The sequence below is a fragment of the Coregonus lavaretus genome (genome assembly GCF_964263955.1).
Source record: "Coregonus lavaretus genome assembly, chromosome: 1".
Taxonomy (NCBI): Eukaryota; Metazoa; Chordata; class Actinopteri; order Salmoniformes; family Salmonidae; genus Coregonus; species Coregonus lavaretus.
In genome coordinates this window covers 49196420-49220775 of record NC_139988.1, presented here as the reverse complement: position 1 = coordinate 49220775, position 24356 = coordinate 49196420, and the positions used below count along the sequence as shown (strand labels likewise).

The window sequence follows — 24356 nt, the reverse complement described above, 5'->3', positions numbered from 1 at the left end:
TACTGCTTGACTAGTTGGGCCCAAGCTTGCTGTACAACAGTAAGACCTATTCAGTCTGTCTACAAACAGGCTCTCAAAGTGCTTGATAGGAAGCCCAATAGCCATCATCACTGTCACATCCTTAGAAAGCATGAGCTCCTGAGTTGGGAAAATCTTGTGCAATACACCGATGCATGTCTTGTATTCAAGATCCTAAATGGCTTGGCTCCCCCTCCACTCAGTATTTTTGTTAAACAGAAAACTCAAACATATGGCAGCAGATCCACAAGGTCTGCCATGAGAGGTGACTGTGTAGTTCCCCTAAGGAAAAGCACCTTTAGTAAATCTGCTTTTTCTGTGAGAGCTTCCCATGTCTGGAATACACTGCCATCAGACACACACAACTGCACCACATATCACACTTTCACAAAATGCTTGAAGACATGGCTAAAGGTCAATCAGATTTGTGAACATGGTCCCTAGCTGTGTGTTGCCGCTTTCCATGTCTGTTGTCTGTAACTTCTGAGGTGTGGAAACATTTTGTTGCTTTTATGAATTTTGTCTTGCTGCTTTTTGTTCTATGTTGCTCGGTCTGTATGCTACGTCTTGCTTGTCCTATGTTGCTATGTCTGTATGCTATGTCTTGTTCTATGTTGTTATTGTCCATATTGTAATTGTTTTTAATAACCTGCCCAGGGACTGCGGTTGAAAATTAGCCGGCTGGCTAAAACCGGCACTTTTACTGAAACGTTGATTAATGTGCACTGTCCCTGTAAAAATAAACTCAAACTCAAACAACAAAGTCAAGGTATTGGAGTGGCCATCACAAAGCCCTGACCCCAAACCTATAGAAAGTTGTGGGCAGAACTGAAAAAGCGTGTGCGAGCAAGGAGGCCTACTAACCTGACTCAGTTACACCAACTCTGTTAGGAGGAATGGGCCAAAATTCACCCAACTTATTGTGGGAAGCTTGTGGAAGACTACCCGAAACGTTTGACCCAAGTTAAACAATTTTAAGGCAATGCTACCAAATACCAATTGAGTGTATGTAAACTTCTGACCCCCTGGGAATGTGATGAAAGAAATAAACCTGAAATAAAATAAATTATTCTGACATTTCACATTCTTAAAATAAAGTGGTGATCCTAACTGACCTAAGACAGGGCATTTTTTACTAGGATTAAATGTCAGGAATTGTGAAAAACTGAGTTTAAATGTATTTGCCTAAGGTTTATGTAAACTTCTGACTTCAACTGTAGATGATGAGCGCATGTGCAGCCAGAGACCCCCCCCCCCCCCCCCCCCCCCCCCCCCCTTTCCCTAAAACCTAGGATACAGCATCAACCTTCCCCTTCCCTAAAATCCGACACAGCCTCTGAGAAGGTAAAGGGTGGAATAGGATGGGATCCAGTACCAGTGCTCACTCAATCATTCATTCACTCCAAAAGGATTTCACCCCTGTGTTGTCTCTCCTCTAGCCTCTCCACCTGTCCCTTACCAAAACAACGTTAATGGCCTGCATTGGAGCAAAAATGTCAAAACACAATGGCTTAATCTGTCTCTTAAAAGGAATTTGGTATATTAAGAATCTGCCCAACATTTCCCTTCCAACAATCACTCAAACGCTTGGTTAATTTATCTCAATAACTACAAGGCTTTAGTTTGTTCAACCCAGAACAAAGAAAGCTTAATGAAAAGGATCATTAGTGTCCCAACAGACAACAAGCGATTCCACCCCCTCATCCATCTGCAGTTAGGAAGAGAGAAAGAGAGAGAATGAAAGAGAGAGTGAGCTTTAATTAAAGGATAAGTATTGTATTGTGGCCCAGCTGACTGCAGCAAATGTGTGGGTGTGCCTGAATTCCATCACCTTGTTTTGTTTTCCATTTAGAAGAAAAAGAGGAGAAATACTTGCTTTAATAAGTACGATTATCATCTAATAATATCAGGACCACCGGTGCAACAAATTATAAGATTGGAAATTCCTACACACAATACATCGTCAGAAATCTCATTCCAAAATCATGGGCATTAATATAGAATTGGTCCCCCCTTTGCTGCTATAACAGCCTCCACTCTTCTGGGAAGGCTTTCCACTAGATGTTGGAACATTGCTGCGGGGACTTGCTTCCATTCAGCCACAAGAGCATTAGTGAGGTTGGGCACTGATGTTGGGCGATTAGGCCTGGCTCACAGTCAGCGAGCATCCCAAAGGTGTTCGATGGGGTTAAGGTCAGGGCTCTGTGCAGGCCAGTCAAGTTCTTCCACACCGATCTCGACAAACCATTTCTGTATGGACCTCGCTTCCTGCTGAAACAGGAAAGGGCCTTCTCCAAACTGTTGCCACAAAGTTGGAAGCACAGAATTGTCTAGAATGTCATTGTATGCTGTAGCGTTAAGATTTCCCTTCACTTGAACTAAGGGGCCTAGCCTGAACCATGAAAAACAGCCCCTGACCATTATTCCTCCTCCACCAAACTTTACAGTTGGCATTATGCATTCGGGCACGTAGTGTTCTCCTGGCATCCGCCAAACCTAGATTCGTCCGTCGGACTGCCAGGTGGTGACGCGTGATTCATCACTCTAGGGAAACGTGTTTCCACTCCTCAAGAGTCCAATTGCGCGCAAGCTTTACACCACTCCAGCCGATGCTTAGCATTGTGCATGGTGATCTTAGGCTTGTGTGCGGCTGCTCAGCCATGGAAACCCATTTTATGAAGCTCCCGACTAACAGTTGTTGTGCTGATGTTGCTTCCAGAGGCAGTTTGGAACTCGGTAGTGAGTGTTGCAACCGGGGACAGACAATTTTTAAGCACTACGCACTTCAGCACTTGGTAGTCCCGTTCTCTGAGCTTGTGTGGCCTACCACTTCGTGGCTGAGACGTTGTTGCTCTTAGACGTTTCCATTTCACAATAACAGCACTTACAGTTGAGTGGGGCAGCTCTAGCAGAACAGAAATTTGACGAACTGACTTGTTGGTAAGGTGGCATCCTATGACGGTGCCACGTCACTGAGCTCTTCAGTACAGGCCATTCTACTTCCAATGTTTGTCTATGGAGATTGCATGGCTGTGTGCTCGATTTTATACACCTGTCAAAATCAAATCAAATCCAATTTTATTGGTCACATACACACGTCAGCAACGGGTATGGCTGAAATAGCCGAATCCACTAATTTTAAGGATTGTCCACATACTGTTGGCCATGTAGTGTATATTTCTGGAATGTTTTCAAACGTCTCACTTTGGCTATCATTGATTAACAATAGTACAGTTGCAGGCTTGAAGTGTAGTGAAACATTTACAGGTCCATTGTTTTGTTGAGGTGTTAGCGGATGGCAATAATGTCTGGCTTTAACAATGGGATAAAATGTCAGATCTCTAGTCAAGAATCTACTTGAGGATTTTCTTTTGGTGTCAAAGTAGATTAGGAACTCTACTGTGAGGCAGACTGGATCATCCAATCCATTTTCCTTTGGTATTTCCTGGCCCATGTGAGAGTTTATAATGAAAGACAGCAAAGCACATTCTCTACCCTGTCTCTCTTCTGAGATGCGAAAGTGAAACAGATCTGTTTTCCCAATAGAGTAATTGACACATGATGCAGATTCCACCCCCCTCACTTTCCCTATGACAAGGTGGATAAAAAAGTATTCAAGAAAATCCTCAAATACTATATTTCAGTGAATAATACTTCATCTGGCAATCAACCCCCTCTACCTTTTTCTCTCTCCTTCTATCCAGCTGTTATTATTCTCAAACATTCACTCTCAGGTTGAATTTGAGTCCCAGGCTTCTCCCTAGTCTTTTCCCTTCCTCCCTCTCCTCCCTCCTTCCTTCCCCCCTCTCTTCCCTTCCTCCTCCCTCTGGCTCGCTGCCACTCCTCCCAGCGGATCTGTGCCTGTGGTAGTGGTGTGTGATGTCGGTTGAGGCCGGCCCCCTCTCCCTCCTCAGATGGAGGAGTGAAGCTCACTGACATACTCACATACAGATGCAACAAGCCACAGGCAGGCACGCTACCAGACAGACCGGCAGACAGGTAAGCAGGAGGCAGGCACCATGACCCAAACAGAAGACAGACTCAGCTCTGTGACAACAGATGTCTCCCACAGAACTGAACACTGAAGTTTACTTTGAGAGCCTCAGAGGAGCTGGAGTAAGCAGAAAAAAAGGACACATAACAAGACGGGATGAGGAGTTCTTGACTGCTGTTTTGTAGGCTGAGGAGGGGATATTTTACTCACTTTTTCTGAAGTTGCTGAACCTGTGGAATTACATTCATGAGCCAGGGGAGGACTAAAGCCAGCATGGTATTCAGCTGGCAGAAGTCCTTTGCCATCCTGAACCCCTGGAGGAAAGGTAGAGTACGCTTCATGTTGAACCTGTCTCTGTCTCTTGTGCCATCATGTTGTCTCATCCTACCAGCTGGATTTGCCAGCACAAATTGTAATTTGAGTGTCTGCTGGATGTGTTTTTGTGGTTTGAGACAGGTGTAATTTCAGTCTGAAGGTCTTTAGTTAAAAGCATTGGGTTATTGTGGTGTCAGGATTTTAGGAGACTAATCATCTCGTCACATAGACCAGTGGTTCCCAACTCCTCGAGTACCCCCAACAGCACACATTTGTTGTTGTAGCCCCAGACATAAAACACCTGATTCAACTCATTGAGGGCCTGAAGATTAGTTGACAAGTTGAATCAGGTATGCTTGTCGGGCTACAATAAAAATGTGTACTGTTGGGGGTAATCGAGGAGTTGGGAACCACTAACATAGACAAGTCCTCATATCCAAAAACAAACATATATTGACTCACATCCACATGGACTTTTTCTCAGTGAACAGAGGAGAGTAAAGTATTATTGTTACCTCTCACATACAGATGTAGGATCTTAATTTGATCACTATTTTGTTGCTGAACATTTTCCTGCAAAGCAGGAAATGCAAACTTGTAGTGTATTTGAGTTTTAAAAGACTTCTAAAGTTTGTAATTTCCACTTCGAAATTTCAGACTTCATTTGCCCTAACGACAAATGTATCAACCCCTACAGAAATGTCCATTATTTATAATCCACATAATAATTCACATTTCCTGTTGCTGAAGGATTATTTTCCTGCTGTAGCAAACTGGCTCAAATTAAGATCTCACATCTGTAGTTCAATTGACTAGGGGTGCATTTTGTGGTAGACGTGAAAAGTTGCAATGGCAAGACAACACATTTGCTTTGCTGTGAATCTGCAGGTGCTAAATTCAGACCTTTACTGACAGAACTGGACTTGATAAGGAATAAATGGTCTCTTGATTAGAATAAGCAACAATATGCTCTTTTATATAGCCTAGCGTGGTTTTAATTTGGAGCCCAGACAATACAATTACTTTTGCTTTCCAATGCCAATACATTTAATTACTATACCATTGGGAAGTGAGACATCTTTTATTATCATTCTCATTTATGTACCATCTGTTTGTTTTATATGATCCAAGCTAAAGCAAAGCATATTGTACAGACGTGCCACCAAAAAGTAGGTTGACTCTTCAAAACTCAGCAGTGTCATGAAATAACAAAACCTAAGAGGAAAGGGACATTAATAGTCGGTGCTGTGGAGCCGTTCTGAATAAAGCTGTGAAACATGTTCATATCAATCCACATCCTCATGTCTGGGGTAATTGGAGAATATCATATTACATTACATATGGCAATCAGCAGACAAAAGCTTTATGTTATATGACAATGCAAGACCAAGTGCTTTGACAAATTACATCCGATAAAGCATAATAGCTACATATTACATGTTTCAGGAAGGAAGTCTGAAATATCCTGACTGGAAAACACAGTAATCATCTTGTGTTTAGGACCTGTTGATAGTCACAGAATCTATGGGGCTCTTGTGATACAGTGTAACCCCTCATTCTCCTTCCACTAATGGGACTATTCTGTAGCTTACAGGTGTATCTGCATTCCAAGAATCCGCCTGTATCAGATAACGATCTCAGCTTATGTATGACCAACATATGTTGGGAAGGATTGTCCCCCTCAGATCCTCAATTTGTTTTGTCCTGAGACCGAGAATTCCCAGCATTGTTGTAGTTGTGAAAGACACTAGACTCCCCTTGGCAGGAATCACGTTGTTTGCCATGATCCTTGGCTTGGAAGAAAAAGCCCATTGTAAAGATAACGCTCACATTGTGTACAGTACATCAAGGCAAGTTATTTATTGGTGTATTCTTGTGTGGCCCTATTGTTGTCATTCTATCGCAGTTTATTTCACAGCAAGAGGATTGTCTCAAAAACTGAGGGTGAAATACAATGACACTGTAATTCTTCTTGGGAAAAAGGAGCTAACAATCAGAAAACGTCCTTGGCTCTTACTTTGTACATTCACTCTGGCTATCTACGTCGATTTCCGAGTACTCTCGTCTGAGTGCAGAATAACTGATGAATTTATGAACACACCCTTTGTGTATAGCGTTTCCCTGAGTACATACTAAGGAATTATATCAGTAATGTTAAAATGTTTTTATATTATAGCGATGAACAAATCAAGAGTCCCCCCTTGCCTCCCGATATTCATCACCCTGACTCATAAACAGAACCAGGCAGAGCGGCACGCGGTGGAATTCACTGCTATATGGAATGGAATCATCCTGTGAGGACAGGCTGACAGGTATGATTCAGGTCCTGAGGAATTTGAGCACCTGAAGGGAGTAAGGGGAGTACTTTACATGTTAAACATCAGATTTACTTCAACTATGTGTGAAGTTCAACTGTGTCTTGATGCCCTAGTTTTTCCAGTGTGATCCTGCCACAATAATTAATTATGATCACAATAATCAAAAGACAATGGCGGTGTCGATATAAGATTCCTTCATCAAACCTCCAACAAGATTGGGAATTACCTATTGAAACATATTCATGTTGATTTGTGTTCAATTTTGAAGTAATATGTGTTATTTAGAAACATCAGAGTTGGTGGGTGAGGGGGATTGTGGGAGGATTCTAACTCCAGACCTGCGCTGTCGGAGGAAACTAGCCCCAAGGAGACTTGACTTGAGTTAGCTCTCCTGCACATTCTTGCCTTATCCTAATGGCGTCTGATAGTGGAGGAGTTGGGAGCGGTGTCACTGCTAGCTCCTAGCTCGCAGTCTGGGAACCCTACTCAGGGTCGACCTCACATCCAAGGAAGAGGTGGAAAGGGAGAAAAGATACTAGGCCTGTGTGTTGAGAGACATGGAGCTGAGAGGTGCCCTGGTGGGTTTCCTTGGGGGAAGGGGTGAGAGATGGGGGAATGGCTGAGAGGGAAGGTGTGTGGCGGTATTTCACACCTCATCAGGACATCTTGTTTCTGTCACCTGAACTGCAGTTGAAATTATGTTGGAAAATATGTTTTTTGTTTTCTTTCGGTCAATTGGATTATAATTGTGTTTTCCTTGAATTATAAATATGTCTCTTGAGTATTCACCTCCGGTTACCATTACATCATTAACAACTTCAGGTTGAAACTTGTATTAAAAAACTAAATTTCATGACAGTGACTAGTAGTGGGCATGAAGTTCTACCAGCAGGCTTGTGGTCAGTCTGACTGACAGAGAACTGACATTCTCCAAAGCCCCCCGGCCGTAAAAATAGCACGCCTGTCACAACCTGTTTATGACCTTTCCACTTAGGATCCAAGGGGCCAACTGAATGAACAGTTTTGCCCGGGGCTTACACATGCCATTGCCCAGAGCCTGAGCTACTGGAGCCTACCTTTTGCCTTAGGAGGACCACACCTGCTTGGGGAGATACAGCCTACTTCCAAAAACACTAAGCAGGAATACACCCTTTTCAGTGAGTGGAAAACAAGTTTATTTGAAACTCTTCTTGGCCTAGTTTAAGTAATGGGAGCATTTCAGTAGAAATATACTGTACATGCTCAACCTAACAACATCTGTCATTCTCTAGTTATAAATCATCTGTTTGTTGGGATGACAGCTTCTGTGGAATGTTGAGTCTGCAGTGGACAACACACCTCAGGGAGGGTCCGTGGAATCTAATGAAGGACACACACACACACACTGCAGAGGGGAGGAATGGATATTACCCCTCCTTACAGCACATCTTTTAGCCCCTCCCCGAACCGACCAGCCTCTGGAAACTGGCTGGCTGGCTGTATTTCCCCTGTGAGGGAGTGACAGCCATCCAGGAGCTTAAACCTTTGTTCTCACAGTAGAGTAGAAGCTCCAGGCATTTGGCAGCAGGGCGATCAATTTATCTAAACTCCCCTTTAGAGACATCATTGTGAAGTTGAGAATCCAGGGCTTTTTTTGTTGGCCAACCTGAATGACAATATTATACTGCGCGTCTGGAATGTGAAATTCATGTTAAGGAAAACACCTGACTCCGTCATTTATGACAGAATGACGAGTCTAGGGGGGCGGACAGTGTGTAGCCTAATTACATGTTGTGGGGTTACTCAGTCTTACTGGTACTGGGCTGACTCAGCTGTCTGTTCAATTACAGTGTAGGATTTCAGATCTGTTTAGTCTTTCCGATGATGACACCTGGATGATGTTGACACTTACTTGGGTGCGATACCAGATGATTTGAGGGATCAAGCCAAGCAGATTGTATCACAATGGTAGTAGTTGGATTACATGGTTGAATAAGCAAGGTGACTTCAGCGTGAAATTCATGTCAATCTGGTCCCATTTCTGTCTGCTGCTAATTCAGAGGAACCGGCAATCACTGCATTTATAAGGATAAAATAGCATAGACAGAGAGGAAAAGAGGCAAAAGTTTATTCTCACAAAGCAAGATTGTTGTTTTTCTCATTTCTTGAACCAATTTATCTATTAACTTTAATCCATAAAATAACGTTTTTATTCATCTCCAGCTTTTATTAATTTCCACATTCTTGGTTTTGAAAATAAATTCCTAGTTTCTTCAGTCACAGAAAAATATGTTTTCTCTTAAAACCTCTTGAATGATAGGGGAAAATTGTGATTTCCTCCTAAATAGACATACCCAAACGTAATTATTTTTCATGAGATGGCCATAAACAATAACTGGTAATGTTGCATATTTTTAGAAAGGTCTGGAACTCACCATTCTGGTAGTAATTAGTTATAAATTGTCAATTTGTAATTTGGGTGAACTATCCCTTTAACATTGAGGGGGGGATTTCTTTTTTTAAATCACCTAATAGCAGGAACAGCACCATCTAGTGGACATAACCTGGTCATATCAGGATGTAGGATGGGACATAGACCTAACAACTTCAATCACTAATTTCTCTGAACAGGGGGGAAAAACATCCCCGAATTCACTGAGAACACATAACATAGGATGAAGAAACAATACTCAGAGCCTTGGCTCCGTACTACTTGTCAGACATAGAGAACTGATACTGTATACTCGTTGTTGGAGTGGGATTGGCATGGGGTGTGGGGGGTCTGTTGGTGGCTTTTGACCAATTCTTTGTATTCCTCATGTCTAGCTTTTTGTTAGAAAAAACGTTGGTCCAAATCGGATGTTAGGTACTATATTTATTAAATATTATATTAAAATGTCCAATTTGGGTGCAATCAATTATCTTAGTTTCTGAAACCTGACACTGCTGAGAGACAGATGGGGCTTGCTGGCATTATAAGGCATGAGACCCTAAGGCGTTCACAGAGCGCTTTGCACACCAAAATTCCAGTCGGAACCAGTCCGGAACCGCTCATATGGGGGACTTAACATCTAAGAGGTGCTGTTGATTAAGAAAGGATGGCTTGGATAAAGGGACTTCAGAAATGGTTTCCTCTAAGCTTATTCTGTGTAGGCAACCTGAAACATAGCAACCCTTTAGTTCTTTGGTTTGCTATTGAATGAAAACCTGTAGCCAAAACCAGTTGACCAAAACCAGGTCAACTTCTCCAACTAAGTCATTCCAATACTTCTGCTGAAAGATAAGGTCTTGAATAAAGAGTTTGTGGTCGAGGTTATAGAAGAAAACTGATTGGGAAATAGGGTCTCTACATATCCTGCAAGCACAGGCATTGACCTATTTCTCTTGTTTGTATTTTACAAAACACATACCTTCACTTTATTCATACTCCTGGGCACTTACAATATATTGCATTATTCACATTCCAAGCTGCCTGGAGCTGCGCGAGGTGCTGTTTGATCTCTCTGAACAGGGAGCCAGGTCTCTGGGACATTAATTGAAAATCCAAAGGGATTTGGATGCAGATTGCTTTCTTCTCAGGACAACAGAAAAAATGCCCCTTCATCAGCAAATCCCTGTGCTCAATTAGAAGCCCAGCACTGCTTTAAATACTAGCGAATATCAATACTTAGGATGTCAGTGAACTTTGAAGTACAGGATGAATGACACCTTGTGAGAGTAAAGCTTTGGCTGCTAGCATAAACATTATGGCAATGCAGTTTACAATTTGCTTGCATGTTAAAGCAAACTCGGATTAGTTCTTTTTGGTGGGACAGTTGAGGGGCTTTAGTTTACAGTAGCAGATACAAACATTTAGTAACTTTCAACCAAAATATAACAGCCTACATGTTGTGCAGTACACTAGTTGTCAGGGCCGGCTCTAGTCTTTGGGGGGCCCTAAGTGAAATTTGGTTATTTGGTTACCTCTTGATGGTGGATGAAATGTTTAGTTTTAAAGTTAATTTCCTGCAATTCTACCCATTTTGCCATGGGGTGGAGATACTTTTTAGCATTTTTAAATCTAATTTCCTAAAATTTTACACATTTTGTAATGACTTTTGCCATATTAATATGATATCTGAGTGAGAATGACTAACAAAATCAATGCAGGCCCCCTGGAGGTCAGGGCCTCTGGGCACGTGCCCTGCGTGCCCGGTCGGAATTCGGCTACAAGTTTAGATAGCTGGCTAGACTAACTACCAATAAATTGAGCTAATTGAGTGACTGTCAGTGACTGACATAACAAGAGAAAAAATGCTGATGCACAACCACATTTTTAAATTGCGCCTGGTATATTCAACTATTCTTACTCTCAATGGTAAGTTGAGACCACGACTGAGTTCCTGGAACCGGCCCTGGTAGTTGTTATGCAGGAGATCATCGGTGTTGCTCTTTAACTATCTACTCCTTCTGGTCTGTTGCCATCGTGTGAGATACACCAGTTCCCATTACACTCGTATTGATAACACATGACTGACCATAGACTGACCTGATAAAGCCAATTAAGAGAGAGTCAGAGCAGGACTGCTAGAGGGTTACACATGGACTGCAGTCTCTCATATCTCCCCCAAGGGACCACAGCCTTATCAAGGCTTAGGGAGCTGCTGTAAATGGGTATACATATGAGATTTACAAGTTCTTTACAGTACAGTCATACCTTGAGGACCATCCCAGACATCCATTTCTATACTTCTGATTGGACTGCTCAGGATTCAGGAGTGTCCATGCTATGTGTTCATCTGGGAACAATAGGGCTTAGTTAAATGTGTCTTTAAGTGTGTTTTAATTTGCAGTCTTGCTGTTGTTTGTACTGGTGATACCTCTATTAAGGGAAACACCATATGATCCTGTATAAGCTTTTGTTCAGGACTCATGCTGGATAAAAGGCTGTATACTCCAGACTCCAGAGACATGTTTAAGAATGACTTACCTCAGAAATAACCCACACTGGGACTAGTCTCTCATCTGATATTGCTAGGTAATCGTTGACACAATAGGGCATAAACAGTGTTGAAGTACAGTGCCTTCAGAAAGTATTCATACCCCTTGACATATTCCACATTTTGTTGTGTTACAGCCTGAATTCAAAATGGATTAAATCATTTTTTCTCTCTCACCCATCTACACACAATACCCCATAATGACAAAGTAAAAACATGTTTTTAGAATTTTTTTGCACATGTATTGAAAATTGAATACAGAAATATCTCATTTACATTAGTATTCACACCCCTGAGTCAACACTTTGTAGAAGCACCTTTGGCGGCAATTACAGCTATGCGTCGTCTTGGGTATGTCTGTATAAGCTTTGCACATCTGGATTTGGGGATTTTCTCCCATTCTTCCTTGCAGATTTTCTCAAGCTCTGTTAAGTTAGATGGGGAGTGGCGGTGAACAGCAATCTTCAAGTTTTTCACAGATTTTCAATGGGATTCAAGTCTGGGCTTTGGCTGAGCCACTCAAGGACTTTCACATTCTTGTCCTGAAGCCATTCCAGCATTGCTTTGGCTGTATGCTTGGGGTCATTGTCCTGTTGGAACGTAAATCTTCACCCCAGTCTAAGGTCGTTTGCACTCTGAAGCAGGTTTTCATCAAGGATTTGCCTGTATTTGGCTCCATTCATTGTTCCCTCTATTCTTACCAGTCTCCCAGTCCCTGCCGCTGAAAAGCATCCCCATGGCATGATGCTGCCACCTCCATGCTTCATGGTAGAGCTGGTGTTAGACGGATGATGAGCTGTGCCTGGTATTCTCCAGAGATAGCACTTTGCATTCAGGCCAAAGAGTTCAATTTTTGTCTCATCAGACCACAGAAACTTTTGCCTTATGATCTCAGAGTCTTTGAAGTGCCTTTTTGCAAACTCTAGGCGTGCTGTCATGTGCCTTTTTCTCAGGAGTGGCTTCTGTCTGGCCACTCTAACATAAAGCCCAGATTGGTGAAGTGCTGTAGAGACTGTTGTCCTTCTGGCAGGTTCTCCCATCTCAGCCAAGGAACTGTAGTTCTGTAAGAGTGGTCATTGACTTCTTGGTCACCTCCCTGACCAAGGTCCTTCTTGCCCGGTTGCTCAGTTTGGTCGGACGGCCAGCTCTAGGCAAAGTCTGGGTAGTTCCATATTTTTTCTATTTCCCAATGATGGAGACCACTGTGCTCTTGGAAACTTTCAACACTCTAGAAGTTGTCTTACACCCTTCCTCAGATATATGCATTTTACATTTACATTTTAGTCATTTAGCAGACGCTCTTATCCAGAGCGACTTACAGTTAGTGAATTATTATTTATTTTTTATACTGGCCCCCCGTGGGAATCGAACCCACAACCCTGGCGTTGCAAACGCCATGCTCTATCAACTGAGCTACATCATTGCCGGCCATTCCCTCCCCTACCCTGGACGACGCTGGGCCAATTGTGCGCCGCCCATGAGTCTCCCGGTCGCGGCCAGTTAGCACTGTGATGCGGTGCCTTAGACCACTGCGCCACTCAGGAGACCTATGCGCCTTGCCTCCTCACAATTCTATCTCGGAGATCTACGGACAGTTCCTTGGACTTCATGGTATAGTTTCTGCACTGACATGCATTGTCAACTGTGCTACCTTATACAGAGAGGTGTGTTTCTTTCTAAATCATGTCCAAACAATTGAATTGGCCACAGGTGGACTCCAATCTCAAGGATGATCAAATTAAATGGGATGCACCTGAGCTCAATTTGGAGTGTCATAGCAAAGGGTGTGAATAGTTATGTAAATTAGATATTCTGTATTTTATTTTCAATAAATTTAAAAACATGTTTTCACTTCATTATGGGATAACGTGTGTAGATGGGTGAGAAAATAAATGATTTAATCAATTTTGAATTCAGGCTGTAACACAACAAAATGTGGAATAAGTCAAGTGGTATGAATACTTTCTGAAGGCACTGTAGTTGTACTTTTGCTCTGACCACAGTGGAAACAGTTGTGCTACATTTTCCCGGCATTTGAAGAAAACAGGAAATACATTCCCTTGCCTCTACTGCAATAATTTGTTTTGAGAATACTGTCTTGAGTTGAGCCAGTGAAATTCTTTCCACATGTAACATTAGCACTATGGGAATGTCATGTAGGAAGTACACATCTCATTCTAATTAAGTGAGACATACCAAATGACACATGTACACCACATGACATTTTGTCGATTTAAATCTCATTCATGATATCTATTTAAATAAACAGTGGATTTTTGACTGAATGTACTTTAGTTGCACACATAGAACTCTGCATTTGAAAGAGAAAACACATGTAGGCTACATTTTACTGTATATGCTAGCGAGTATTGTCTTCTGATACTAATTTTAAAGTTATTTGTCCACCTTGAGAGCACTTAGCAACAGTGGAACCTCTGAATCTTATAACATTTTCAAGAGGCCAACGTTGTGGCGGCAGGTAGCTTAGTGGTTAGGAGCGTTGTGCCAGTAACCGAAAGGTCGCTGCTTCTAATCCCCGAGCCGACTAGGTGAAAAATCTGTCTGTGCCCTTGAGCAAGGCACTTAACCCTAATTGCTCCCGTAAGTCGCTCTGGATAAGAGCGTCTGCTAAAATGTAAAATGAAAACCCCACGTAACTGTTCCACAAGCTTTGGCCAAAATCGGTAAATGTAAACTAACTGGGAAAACAAGGCTATTGTTTTAAATGGGAAGAGACCTGAGCCAGAACCAAGGCTGATAGGAGCCGCTATCTAACCCCAAAACAGTATTATCACAACTGGTTGTTTTCTCAGGGAAAACATGGGTGTGCCTCCATTGTTGTGGATGTCATTCACAGTGAAATAAAAAAAACAATGGGTTTTGTTTTGTGAGAAAAAGCTGCGAGCAAACAGGTTGGAAGTATCTCCACCTCACAACCCCCACTGCAATTCAAATGCAATTCCATACTAAGATCATTCATTCAACTTCAAAAAGGAGGGAAGAGTATCACTGTAATATGATTATAAGAATGTAATTGACTGGCTGCTTTTAAATCTGACACGTCACCATCTCTAAATAGTTTGGCAGTAGAATGTAATAACAAATCATGGTGGTTACACCTACTTCCAATCAGTTTTGTGTCCTTCCAATCAGGACTAACTTCCTGCCAATTAGGTTTTAGGATCTATCGCTCAGCCTGAGCTCCTGTGAATTTGATCATTCATCATCCTATCCATGTCCCCTCCCCTCCAATCCAATCACAAACTCTGCCCTCCTAATTTCCTAACAGTCAACTATGGAATTCCCCTGTGAGTGTTTATACATTTCTGCAGTCAAATGACCAAATCACCCTCTAGTGACCTCATGGTTGGAATGTTATTAATATTTTTCATAATGTCATAATTAATATATATATATTTTTTAAAGCACCGAAAATCCGGTGTTTTTATGTCAAGACGTTTTGTTATATTTCAGTCTTCTGTGATGTATATAAAGTGTATATAAAGTGTATTATTGGGATGCAAACTCAATGTAATACATTTCAACTCTATATCTGACATGGTACAGGTGTCTTCTTTTTTTAAGCCAATAACCATGTGTGTGAGGTGTATACTTTTGTTTCAAAGTAGATTTGTTTAAGAATACCAAGAAACACTCTAAAAGGTTTTAAATGGCCCGCCACAACCGCTTAAGTAGGCATCATTTAAGTGGGCATCATGTTAGGAAGTTTTGTTTTGTTTGGTAATGTGGTAATGAGATTCAACTAATATTGATTTCAAAAGACTTCTCGCAAACGTTTCCTTAAAAAACTCCCCTCAATAAAGTTCCCTCTGAAGCCCTTTTTAATCTCACATTTGCCGTGGCCAGATCTTCAATTTAAATAGCCGGTAGTCGCCAAATCTCCTCTATTGTTGAATTTTGATCTAACAGTCTACTATTATGTTATCCCAGAAAGGTGCTTGGGTTAGATTTGCAGTACAAGACTAAATAAATAGAATAAAGTAATACTCAGATTTAATTAAAACATATGAGCTGCTCAAGGAGATGGTGGAGATCTTCTCAGGTCCAAAAAGTTGGACCCGGACCCGAAGGGACCTGAGGACAATCAGACCAGGACCCGAACGGACGTGATCATTTAAAAAAAGGGGGAACCCGGACCCAAACCGACCCGAGTACAATCAGACCTGAATCCGAATGGACCTGACGACAACCAAACCTAGACCAATGATGTATATAAACCCTGGATTGCTGAAACTATGTATTGGTCACTGACAACGTTTACATGCACACCAATATCCTGCTATTATTCGGGATACTCAAGTATTTTGTTTTTGAGTTGACACATGTAAACATCATATCGCATTTACAATAACCCGAAAAAGCTTGTATCCCGGTTATGAGAAACCCGGATAAGATGCCTGGGATATGCTGATTTTAGAGGGGATACTGTGGCATGAAAACATCTTATCTCATTTACTGTTGAGATAAGATCTGTGCAGGCTCAGTTTTGCATATCATGGGTGTTGTGTGATGATGTTTTCATCTGATTGTCAAAGACATCACTTCAAATGTAGGCTACCTGTGCAGTTCGATCCACTATAATGATTCCATAATAATTTATTTTGCTGATACTCCTTACTGGACCGTATAGCCTACTGGCTACTTTCATCCCATATCTAGACAACTTTCTGCTTATAATTTCCGACATTTGGTAGGCCATTTGTTTGTCAACTATAGTTAGATACATGCAGCTTCTCTTCTGTCATAACTTGTTGCCCCAGAAGACTAAATAAAGTAGTGCTCACCAGAATAATGTCTTACATTGATAGAATGAATGCATTAGTAATCTAGTTAACACTTGTAAAGTTGTCTGTTTTGTTTAGGGACCGGGGAGAAAACGCAATAATTCCTAAACGGATTGGTCCTGTGTAATATGTCCAAATGTCATCAGTTTGACCGGTTTTAAGGAAATGAAAAGCTGAGAAAACTATGAAATGTTTCTGATAAGACTTCAGTTAATCTTGGGTGCATATTTTGTGGTTGAAATACTGTCTGGTTGCATAACAGTGTCAAATATAACACATTACACGCACATTCATATTTTCTCAAGAGATACTGAAAAAAAGAAATCATATTTCTCCACTCCTGTTCCTGAAACAAAATTAACATTTGTTGTATCATTTTACTGCAAGAAATGCATAATTCTGCAGGAGTTCATATTATATTACGCTACATGTGAGAGGTTATAGATACAGTCAGTGTCCATATTTCAGCTACTATTCCATTTAACCCATATTAGTTTAAATTAGGAATATTCTGTTGGCACTCCCAAGTAGGAGCAGTCCTCCATAGGACTGAATGGAATTCTACAGTATTTCAATTAAATGTTTCAAGGACAAAAGTATATGTATTTATGTATTTTTCTTGTTGTAGTGGGGACAGTTACATTTGTAATCTGTAATGTTTTCATATATACAAAATAAATAATGTTTAGCTCACATAATATACTTTAAAAGTATGCATTAAGGTGTCTGCCAAGATGGAGGCCCGGTGGCTTCAACACATCGCCCCCTATCAGTCATCTAGAGTATATATAAATAATTGACCTAGACCCGACCCGATTGGACCCGAGTGACAAAATAAATATGTTTATCAGCCAAGTTGCTCTTCTGGTTAATGAATAGGTCTTAATAATTTATGTTGGCTAAGCCTTTTATAAGTCAATACATTCACCTTATTAGCGCAAAATAAATATGCTACAGGCTATGCAGAGCCGTAGTCGGGTCCATTCGGGTCCACTCGGGTCTATCAGCTGTAGTTACATAGACCCATTGACAATCAAACAGGACCCGACACGGACCCGAGAGAAAAGTTACCATTTTGGACCCGCTCGGGTCGGGTCTTGGGTATTCAGGTTCGAGTGGACCCGTGAAGACCTCTAGGAGATGGTGTTATGTAAGTTTGTTGTTTTGGAATTCAAAGTAAGGGGGGAAAATAATGTTTGATTGACACCGAGGAGTATCAGATTGCCCGTGGCGAGAAAGAAGAGATGTCACATATGAATGCACCCCATAATGGTATTAACCGGACCTTAAGATCAAAGCTGGACAGTCCAGTGTGGGGCACTGATAAATAGTGTGTGTCCTGGGGTATTTGTGCACGCCCGAGTTAAAGAATGCTGGTTTGTATAAAACCAGTCTTCAGGTTTCATAGGAAGATCCTCAAATACCTCTTAGATGTATATTTTGACAGTACATCTGTCATTCATGGTCAAAGGAATTGGACATGCAACTGTGAGTCCTTTGGAACAAAAACACCATCCTCCTGCTTACACAAGAAGAGAGAATGTTTCAAATACCTGAGCAGCTACAGTCTTAAATTTACTCTTGACATCCACTCTCCTTAGAAAGACATATTGTAATTAGATGTTAGTGATGTTGTTAGGTATTCTCTGGTCAATAAAAGTACATTTTGTAATCTGAAAGGGTTTACTTTTTGCTTCACCATCCCTTTAGTGCAGTTGAAGCTTTCTGGCATATGTTATTTTTGCAGCCCTTAGAGTAGACTGCTATGCAACACTTGAAAACTGGCATACACTCAGGTATTTTATTTCATTGGGGATAATTTTGAGTGAAATTCAAGTCACTTGTGGGAACATTCGAAATAGGCAACTCAGGTAATGCGCAAAAAAAGCTGCTTTACTAATTGTGCTTTTCATTATTCACAGGGAAGGGGGACAATGTGCTGGAGAATGAGGTTGTTTTGACCAAGATGAAGCTCTTCAACAACTTCCATGAGAAGACCCTCAACAACGCTGATGATTCTTCATCCACAATCTCCATGTCAGTATCTGAGCAGGACATCTCAGAGCCTGTCAAAGGTTTGGAGGGGAATGCTGACCTGGATAACATGCCTGGACAGCCCCTGATGGAGTCAAGCTCAGACTACCTCTCTGACATTTTCTCAGACTCTCAGCTTCCCATGCTGTACAAGTTTGAGTCGGAGGACTCTGGAGTGGAACTGCTCAGTGGAACCAACTCTCCCTCCACACCCACCGGCTCAGAGCAGAGCTTTATGGTCCACAGCCGGGAACCCTCCTATGACTCCTGTAACCTCAACACACCTGTCCCTACCCCAGATCCACTCCTCACCATTGAACAGTGCTCTGACACCAAACAAACAGAGGATATCAGAGACACACCATGTACGACTGTAGACAATGCTGTGCTGGAGTGTGATATTGTGGAGTCGGGGGCTGAACTCAACACAGAAGTTGAGAGGGTAGACCTTCATATAACTGAGAAGGACATAAATATGGAGAGGGCCCAACACAGGGCCATGAAGGACACTGCTGAGGACAGTGAGGGGGTTTCAGAGCAGCTGGGTGAGAACAGGGCTGTGACTGAGGGGGTCAACTCAGCGAACACAAGGCCCAGGAGCCAGTGCTCTACAGGGACCTGTGATGATATGACAGGAGTTAACTTTGAGCAGCGGCCTTTGAGGAAAAGCACGACGAGCGACAGCCTGGAGAAGTATATGGAGGAATGCTGCAGACTGAGTGAGGTAAAGATATCCCTGCCCCCCACACTTCGTATTTACTCACAGGGCTGCATGCAAGCCCAAAGATGTTACCAATTATATTCTGTTTTATGTATAAACTATAAAGGTTTATTTATGGGGAAATGTGTTGTAGCTATGCCATCTGTGTACTTTCATCTGCAACATTAAGTCTGTTGGCTACTTGAACAGAATCAAGGACCTCATTTTTCATTTATATGAAAAACACATATCTCTTAAAATTATCCAAACCAGTGAGCATCTGCAACTGTGAGACTGAACTGAAAGTTCATATTTGTCCCTACATCACCTTTAGAACTAGAACATGTCATTATATTTTTGGAAAATATACTATAGTGACTTCCCACTAATTTAAACATGATGCCCTCAGTAGTTTGATGGATTTTGGGTGGTGGACAGCAAATATCTTTACGCTCCCTAATGATCTCTAATTACCAACCCTTCCCAGCCTCTATGTCAGCAGCTAATCATGGAACCTCCAACAACAACAAGGCTCTAGGAAACTATCTCTATGGGCAGGAGAGTATTTTGAGAACAATTACTAAACTTTGTCTTTGAGTTTACAAGTGAGTGCTAGATTAAAACTCAGGTGAATCAAACCTCTAAAATACATTCAATTAGGCAACCTCCTCATCACATTATTGTAATAAGATAATGTCGTACTGTTATAAGATAAAAGTGCTTGTTGATTTTACAAACAGCACATGACAAGAACTCAGCTTAAATCCCTATTTATGGGTAAACAAAAAGAGATACAGTATTCTCATACTGAACCTCCATGACAGCTATGACCTCAACTTGTCCTTAGTGAGATAGCTGAGCAATAAAAAGCTACTTTACCCATTCAAACGGACCAGTAGAGGCACGTTTCCTAATTAAAGCTTGCCAATGACAGCTGTGTTTTCATTCATGTTTGGAAAAAAATACATCTTATTTCCAAATGAGAAAACAGTGTTGTCTTGCAGAGCTGCACCTGACAGCTGTGGAGCTTTGCCAACCCATAATAACCTGTTTGATGTGCTGCTAGACACATCACTATCAGCTCTCAGCTCTGTCTTTGATACAGCACTCTCATCTGAATGTCTGGTCGATTTAGGTTTTGAGTGAAGATGAGCGTTTAATCTGACTGAGATGCTTTGCTCTTGTGGCCCAAAAATATGTTATCCGTTTTTGAAAGTGTTTGCATAACATTTATATTACTGTAAAGCCTAGTCATCAATTTAATTAGGCACTAAGGGATACATGTGCTATAAAAGTCAACCGTGGACAGTTTGGTGTGCTGTGTCAAGCAAGGCAAGGTGAAAGTGATGCCCATTACATCTAAACGTCCCTTTTTCAGGACCCTGTCTTTCAAAGATAATTCGTAAAAATCCAAATAACTTCACAGATCTTCATTGTAAAGGGTTTAAACACTGTTTCCCATGCTTGTTCAATGAACCATAAACAATTAATGAACATGCACCTGTGGAACGGTCATTAAGACATTAACAGCTTACAGACGGTAGGCAATTAAGGTCACAGTTATGAAAACTTAGGACACTAAAGAGGCCTTTCTACTGACTCTGAAAAACACAAAAAGAAAGATGCCCAGGGTCCCTGCTCATCTGCGTGAACGTGCCTTAGGCATGCTGCAAGGAGGCATGAGTACTGCAAATGTGGCCAGGGCAATAAATTGCAATGTCCGTACTGTGAGACGCCTAAGACAGCACTACAGGGAGACAGGACGGACAGCTGATCATCCTCACAGTGGCAGACCACGTGTAACAACACCTGCACAGGATCGGTACATCCGAACATCACACCTGCGGGACAGGTACAGGATGGCATCAACAACTGCTCGAGTTACACCAGGAACACACAATCCCTCCATCAGTGCTCAGACTGTCCTCAATAGGCTGAGAGAGGCTGGATTGAGGGCTTGTAGGCCTATTGTAAGGCAGGTCCTCACCAGACATCACCGGCAACAACGTCGCCTATGGGCACAAACCCACCGTCACTGGACCAGACAGGACTGGCAAAAAGTGCTCGTCACTGGTTTTGTCTCACCAGGGGTGATGGTCGGATTTGCGTTTATTGTCGAAGGAATGAGCGTTAAACCGAGGCCTGTACTCTGGAGCAGGATCGATTTGGAGGTGAAGGGTCCATCATGGTCTGGGGCGGTGTGTCACAGCATCATCGGACTGAGCTTGTTGTCATTGCAGGCAATCTCAACGCTGTGTGTTACAAGGAAGACATCCTCCTCCCTCATGTGGTACCCTTCCTGCAGGCTCATCCTGACATGACCCTCCAGCATGACAATGCCACCAGCCATACTGCTCGTTCTGTGCGTGATTTCCTGCAAGACAGGAATGTCAATGTTTTGCCATGGCCAGCGAAGAGCCCGGATCTCAATCCCATTGAGCACGTCTGGGACCTGTTGGATCGGAGGGAACTTGCAGGTGCCTTGGTGGAAGAGTGGGGTAACATCTCACAGCAAGAACTGGCAAATCTGGTGCAGTCCATGAGGAGGGGATGCACTGCAGTACTTAATGCAGCTGGTGGCCACACCAGATACATTTACATTTACGTCATTTAGCAGACGCTCTTATCCAGAGCGACTTACAAATAGGTGCATTCACCTTATAGCCAGTAGTACAACCACTTTACAATGTTTTTTTTGTGTGTTTTTTTTAGGGGGGGGGGGGGGGGGGGTGTTGGGGTAAGGGGGGGGGGTAGAAGGATTACTTTATCCTATCCCAGGTATTCCTTAAAGAGGTGGGGTTTCAAATGTCCTGGCGTCGTGAGGGAGCTTGTTCCACCATTGGGGTGCCAGAGCAGCGAACAGTTTTGACTGGGCTGAGCGGGAACTATGCTTCCACAGAGGAAGGGGAGCCAGCAGGCCAGAGGTGGATGAACGCAATGCCCTCGTTTGGGTGTAGGGACTGATCAGAGCCTGAAGGTACGGAGGTGCCGTTCCCCTCACAGCTCCATAGGCAAGCACCATGGTCTTGTAACAGATGCGAGCTTCAACTGGAAGCCAGTGGAGTGTGCGGAGGAGCGGGGTGACGTGAGAGAACTTGGGAAGGTTGAACACCAGGCGGGCTGCGGCATTCTGGATGAGTTGTAGGGGTTTAATGGCACAGGCAGGGAGCCCAGCCAACAGCGAGTTGCAGTAATCCAGACGGGAGATGACAAGTGCCTGGATTAGGACCTGTGCCGCTTCCTGTGTAAGGCAGGGTCGTACTCCGACTGTTGTAGAGCATGAACCTACAGGATCGGGTCACCGCCTTGATGTTAGCAGAGAACGACAGGGTGTTGTCCAGGGTCACGCCAAGGCTCTTCGCACTCTGGGAGGAGGACACAACGGAGTTGTCAACCGTGATGGCGAGATCATGGAACGGGCAGTCCTTCCCCGGGAGGAAGAGCAGCTCCTTCTTGCCAAGGTTCAGCTTGAGGTGGTGATCCGTCATATGTCTGCCAGACATGCAGAGATGCGATTCGCCACCTGGTTATCAGAAGGGGGAAAGGAGAAGATTAGTTGTGTATCGTCAGCGTAGCAATGATAGGAGAGGCCATGTGAGGATATGACAGAGCCAAGTGACTTGGTGTATAGTGAGAATAGGAGAGGGCCTAGAACTGAGCCCTGGGGGACACCAGTGGTGAGAGCACGTGGTGCGGAGACAGCTTCTCGCCACGCCACTTGGTAGGAGCGACCGGTCAGGTAGGACGCAATCCAAGAGTGAGCCGCGCCTGAGATGCCCAGCTCGGAGAGGGTGGAGAGGAGGATCTGATGGTTCACAGTATCAAAGGCAGCAGACAGGTCTAGAAGGATAAGAGCAGAGGAGAGAGAGTTAGCTTTAGCAGTGCAGAGAGCCTCCGTGACACAGAGAAGAGCAGTCTCAGTTGAATGACCAGTCTTGAAACCTGACTGGTTTGGATCAAGAAGGTCATTCTGAGAGAGATAGCAAGAGAGTTGGCTAGAGACGGCACGCTCAATAGTTTTGGAGAGAAAAGAAAGAAGGGATACTGGTCTGTAGTTGTTGACATCAGAGGGATCGAGTGTTGGTTTTTTGAGAAGGGGTGCAACTCTCGCTCTCTTGAAGACGGAAGGGACATAGCCAGCGGTCAAGGATGAGTTGATCAGCGAGGTGAGGTAGGGGAGAAGGTCACCGGAGATGGTCTGGAGAAGAGAGGAGGGGATAGGGTCAGGCGGGCAGGTTGTTGGGCGGCCTGCCGTCACAAGTCGCATGATTTTATCTGGAGAGAGGGGAGAAAGAAGTCAAAGCATAGGGTAGGGCAGTGTGAGCAGGACCAGCAGTGTCATTTGGCTTAACAAACGAGGATCGGATGTCGTCAACCTTTTTTTCAAAGTGGTTGACGAAGTCATCCACAGAGAGGGAGGAGGGGGGGGAGGAGGATTCAGCAGGCAGGAGAATGTGGCAAAGAGCTTCCTAGGGTTAGAGGCAGATGCTTGGAATTTAGAGTGGTAGAAAGTGGCCTTAGCAGCAGAAACAGATGAAGAAAATGTAGAGAGGAGGGAGTGAAAAGATGCCAGGTCCGCAGGGAGTCTAGTTTTCTTCCATTTCCGCTCAGCTGCCCGGAGCTCTGTTCTGTGAGCTCGCAATGAGTCATCAAGCCACGGAGCTGGAGGGGAGGACCGAGCCGGCCGGGAGGATAGGGGACATAGAGAGTCAAAGGATGCAGAAAGGGAGGAGAGGAGGGTTGAGGAGGCAGAATCAGGAGATTGGAGGGAGAAGGATTGAGCAGAGGGAAGAGATGATAGGATGGAAGAGGAGAGAGTAGCGGGAGAGAGAGAGCGAAGGTTGCGACGACGCATTACCATCTGTGTAGGGGCAGAGTGAGTAGTGTTGGAGGAGAGCGAGAGAGAGAAGGATACAAAGTAGTGGTCGGAGACATGGAGGGGATTTGCAGTGAGATTAGTAGAAGAACAGCATCTAGTAAAGATGAGGTCAAGCGTATTGCCTGCCTTGTGAGTAGGGGGGGACGGTGAGAGGGTGAGGTCAAAAGAGGAGAGGAGTGGAAAGAAGGAGGCAGAGAGAAATGAGTCAAATGTAGACGTAGGGAGGTTGAAATCCCCCAGAACTGTGAGGGGTGAGCCATCCTCAGGAAAGGAGCTTATCAAGGCGTCAAGCTCATTGATGAACTCTCCAAGGGAACCTGGAGGGCGATAGATGA

The 24356-nt window shown here is 43.2% G+C and overlaps 1 protein-coding gene across 1 annotated transcript in view; it reads left to right on the top strand.

Annotated features, from left to right (window-relative positions):
• The first annotated feature begins 3990 nt into the window (after positions 1 to 3990).
• LOC311127361 (uncharacterized protein) overlaps positions 3991 to 24356 on the top strand; it is a 41376-nt gene continuing 21010 nt past the window's right edge. The window contains exons 1-2 of the mRNA XM_084159200.1: positions 3991 to 4337; positions 18331 to 19166. Of these exons, the coding sequence (XP_084015326.1) occupies positions 4259 to 4337; positions 18331 to 19166 (915 nt within the window). The 5' untranslated portion in view covers positions 3991 to 4258. The remainder of the gene's footprint in view (positions 4338 to 18330; positions 19167 to 24356) is intronic.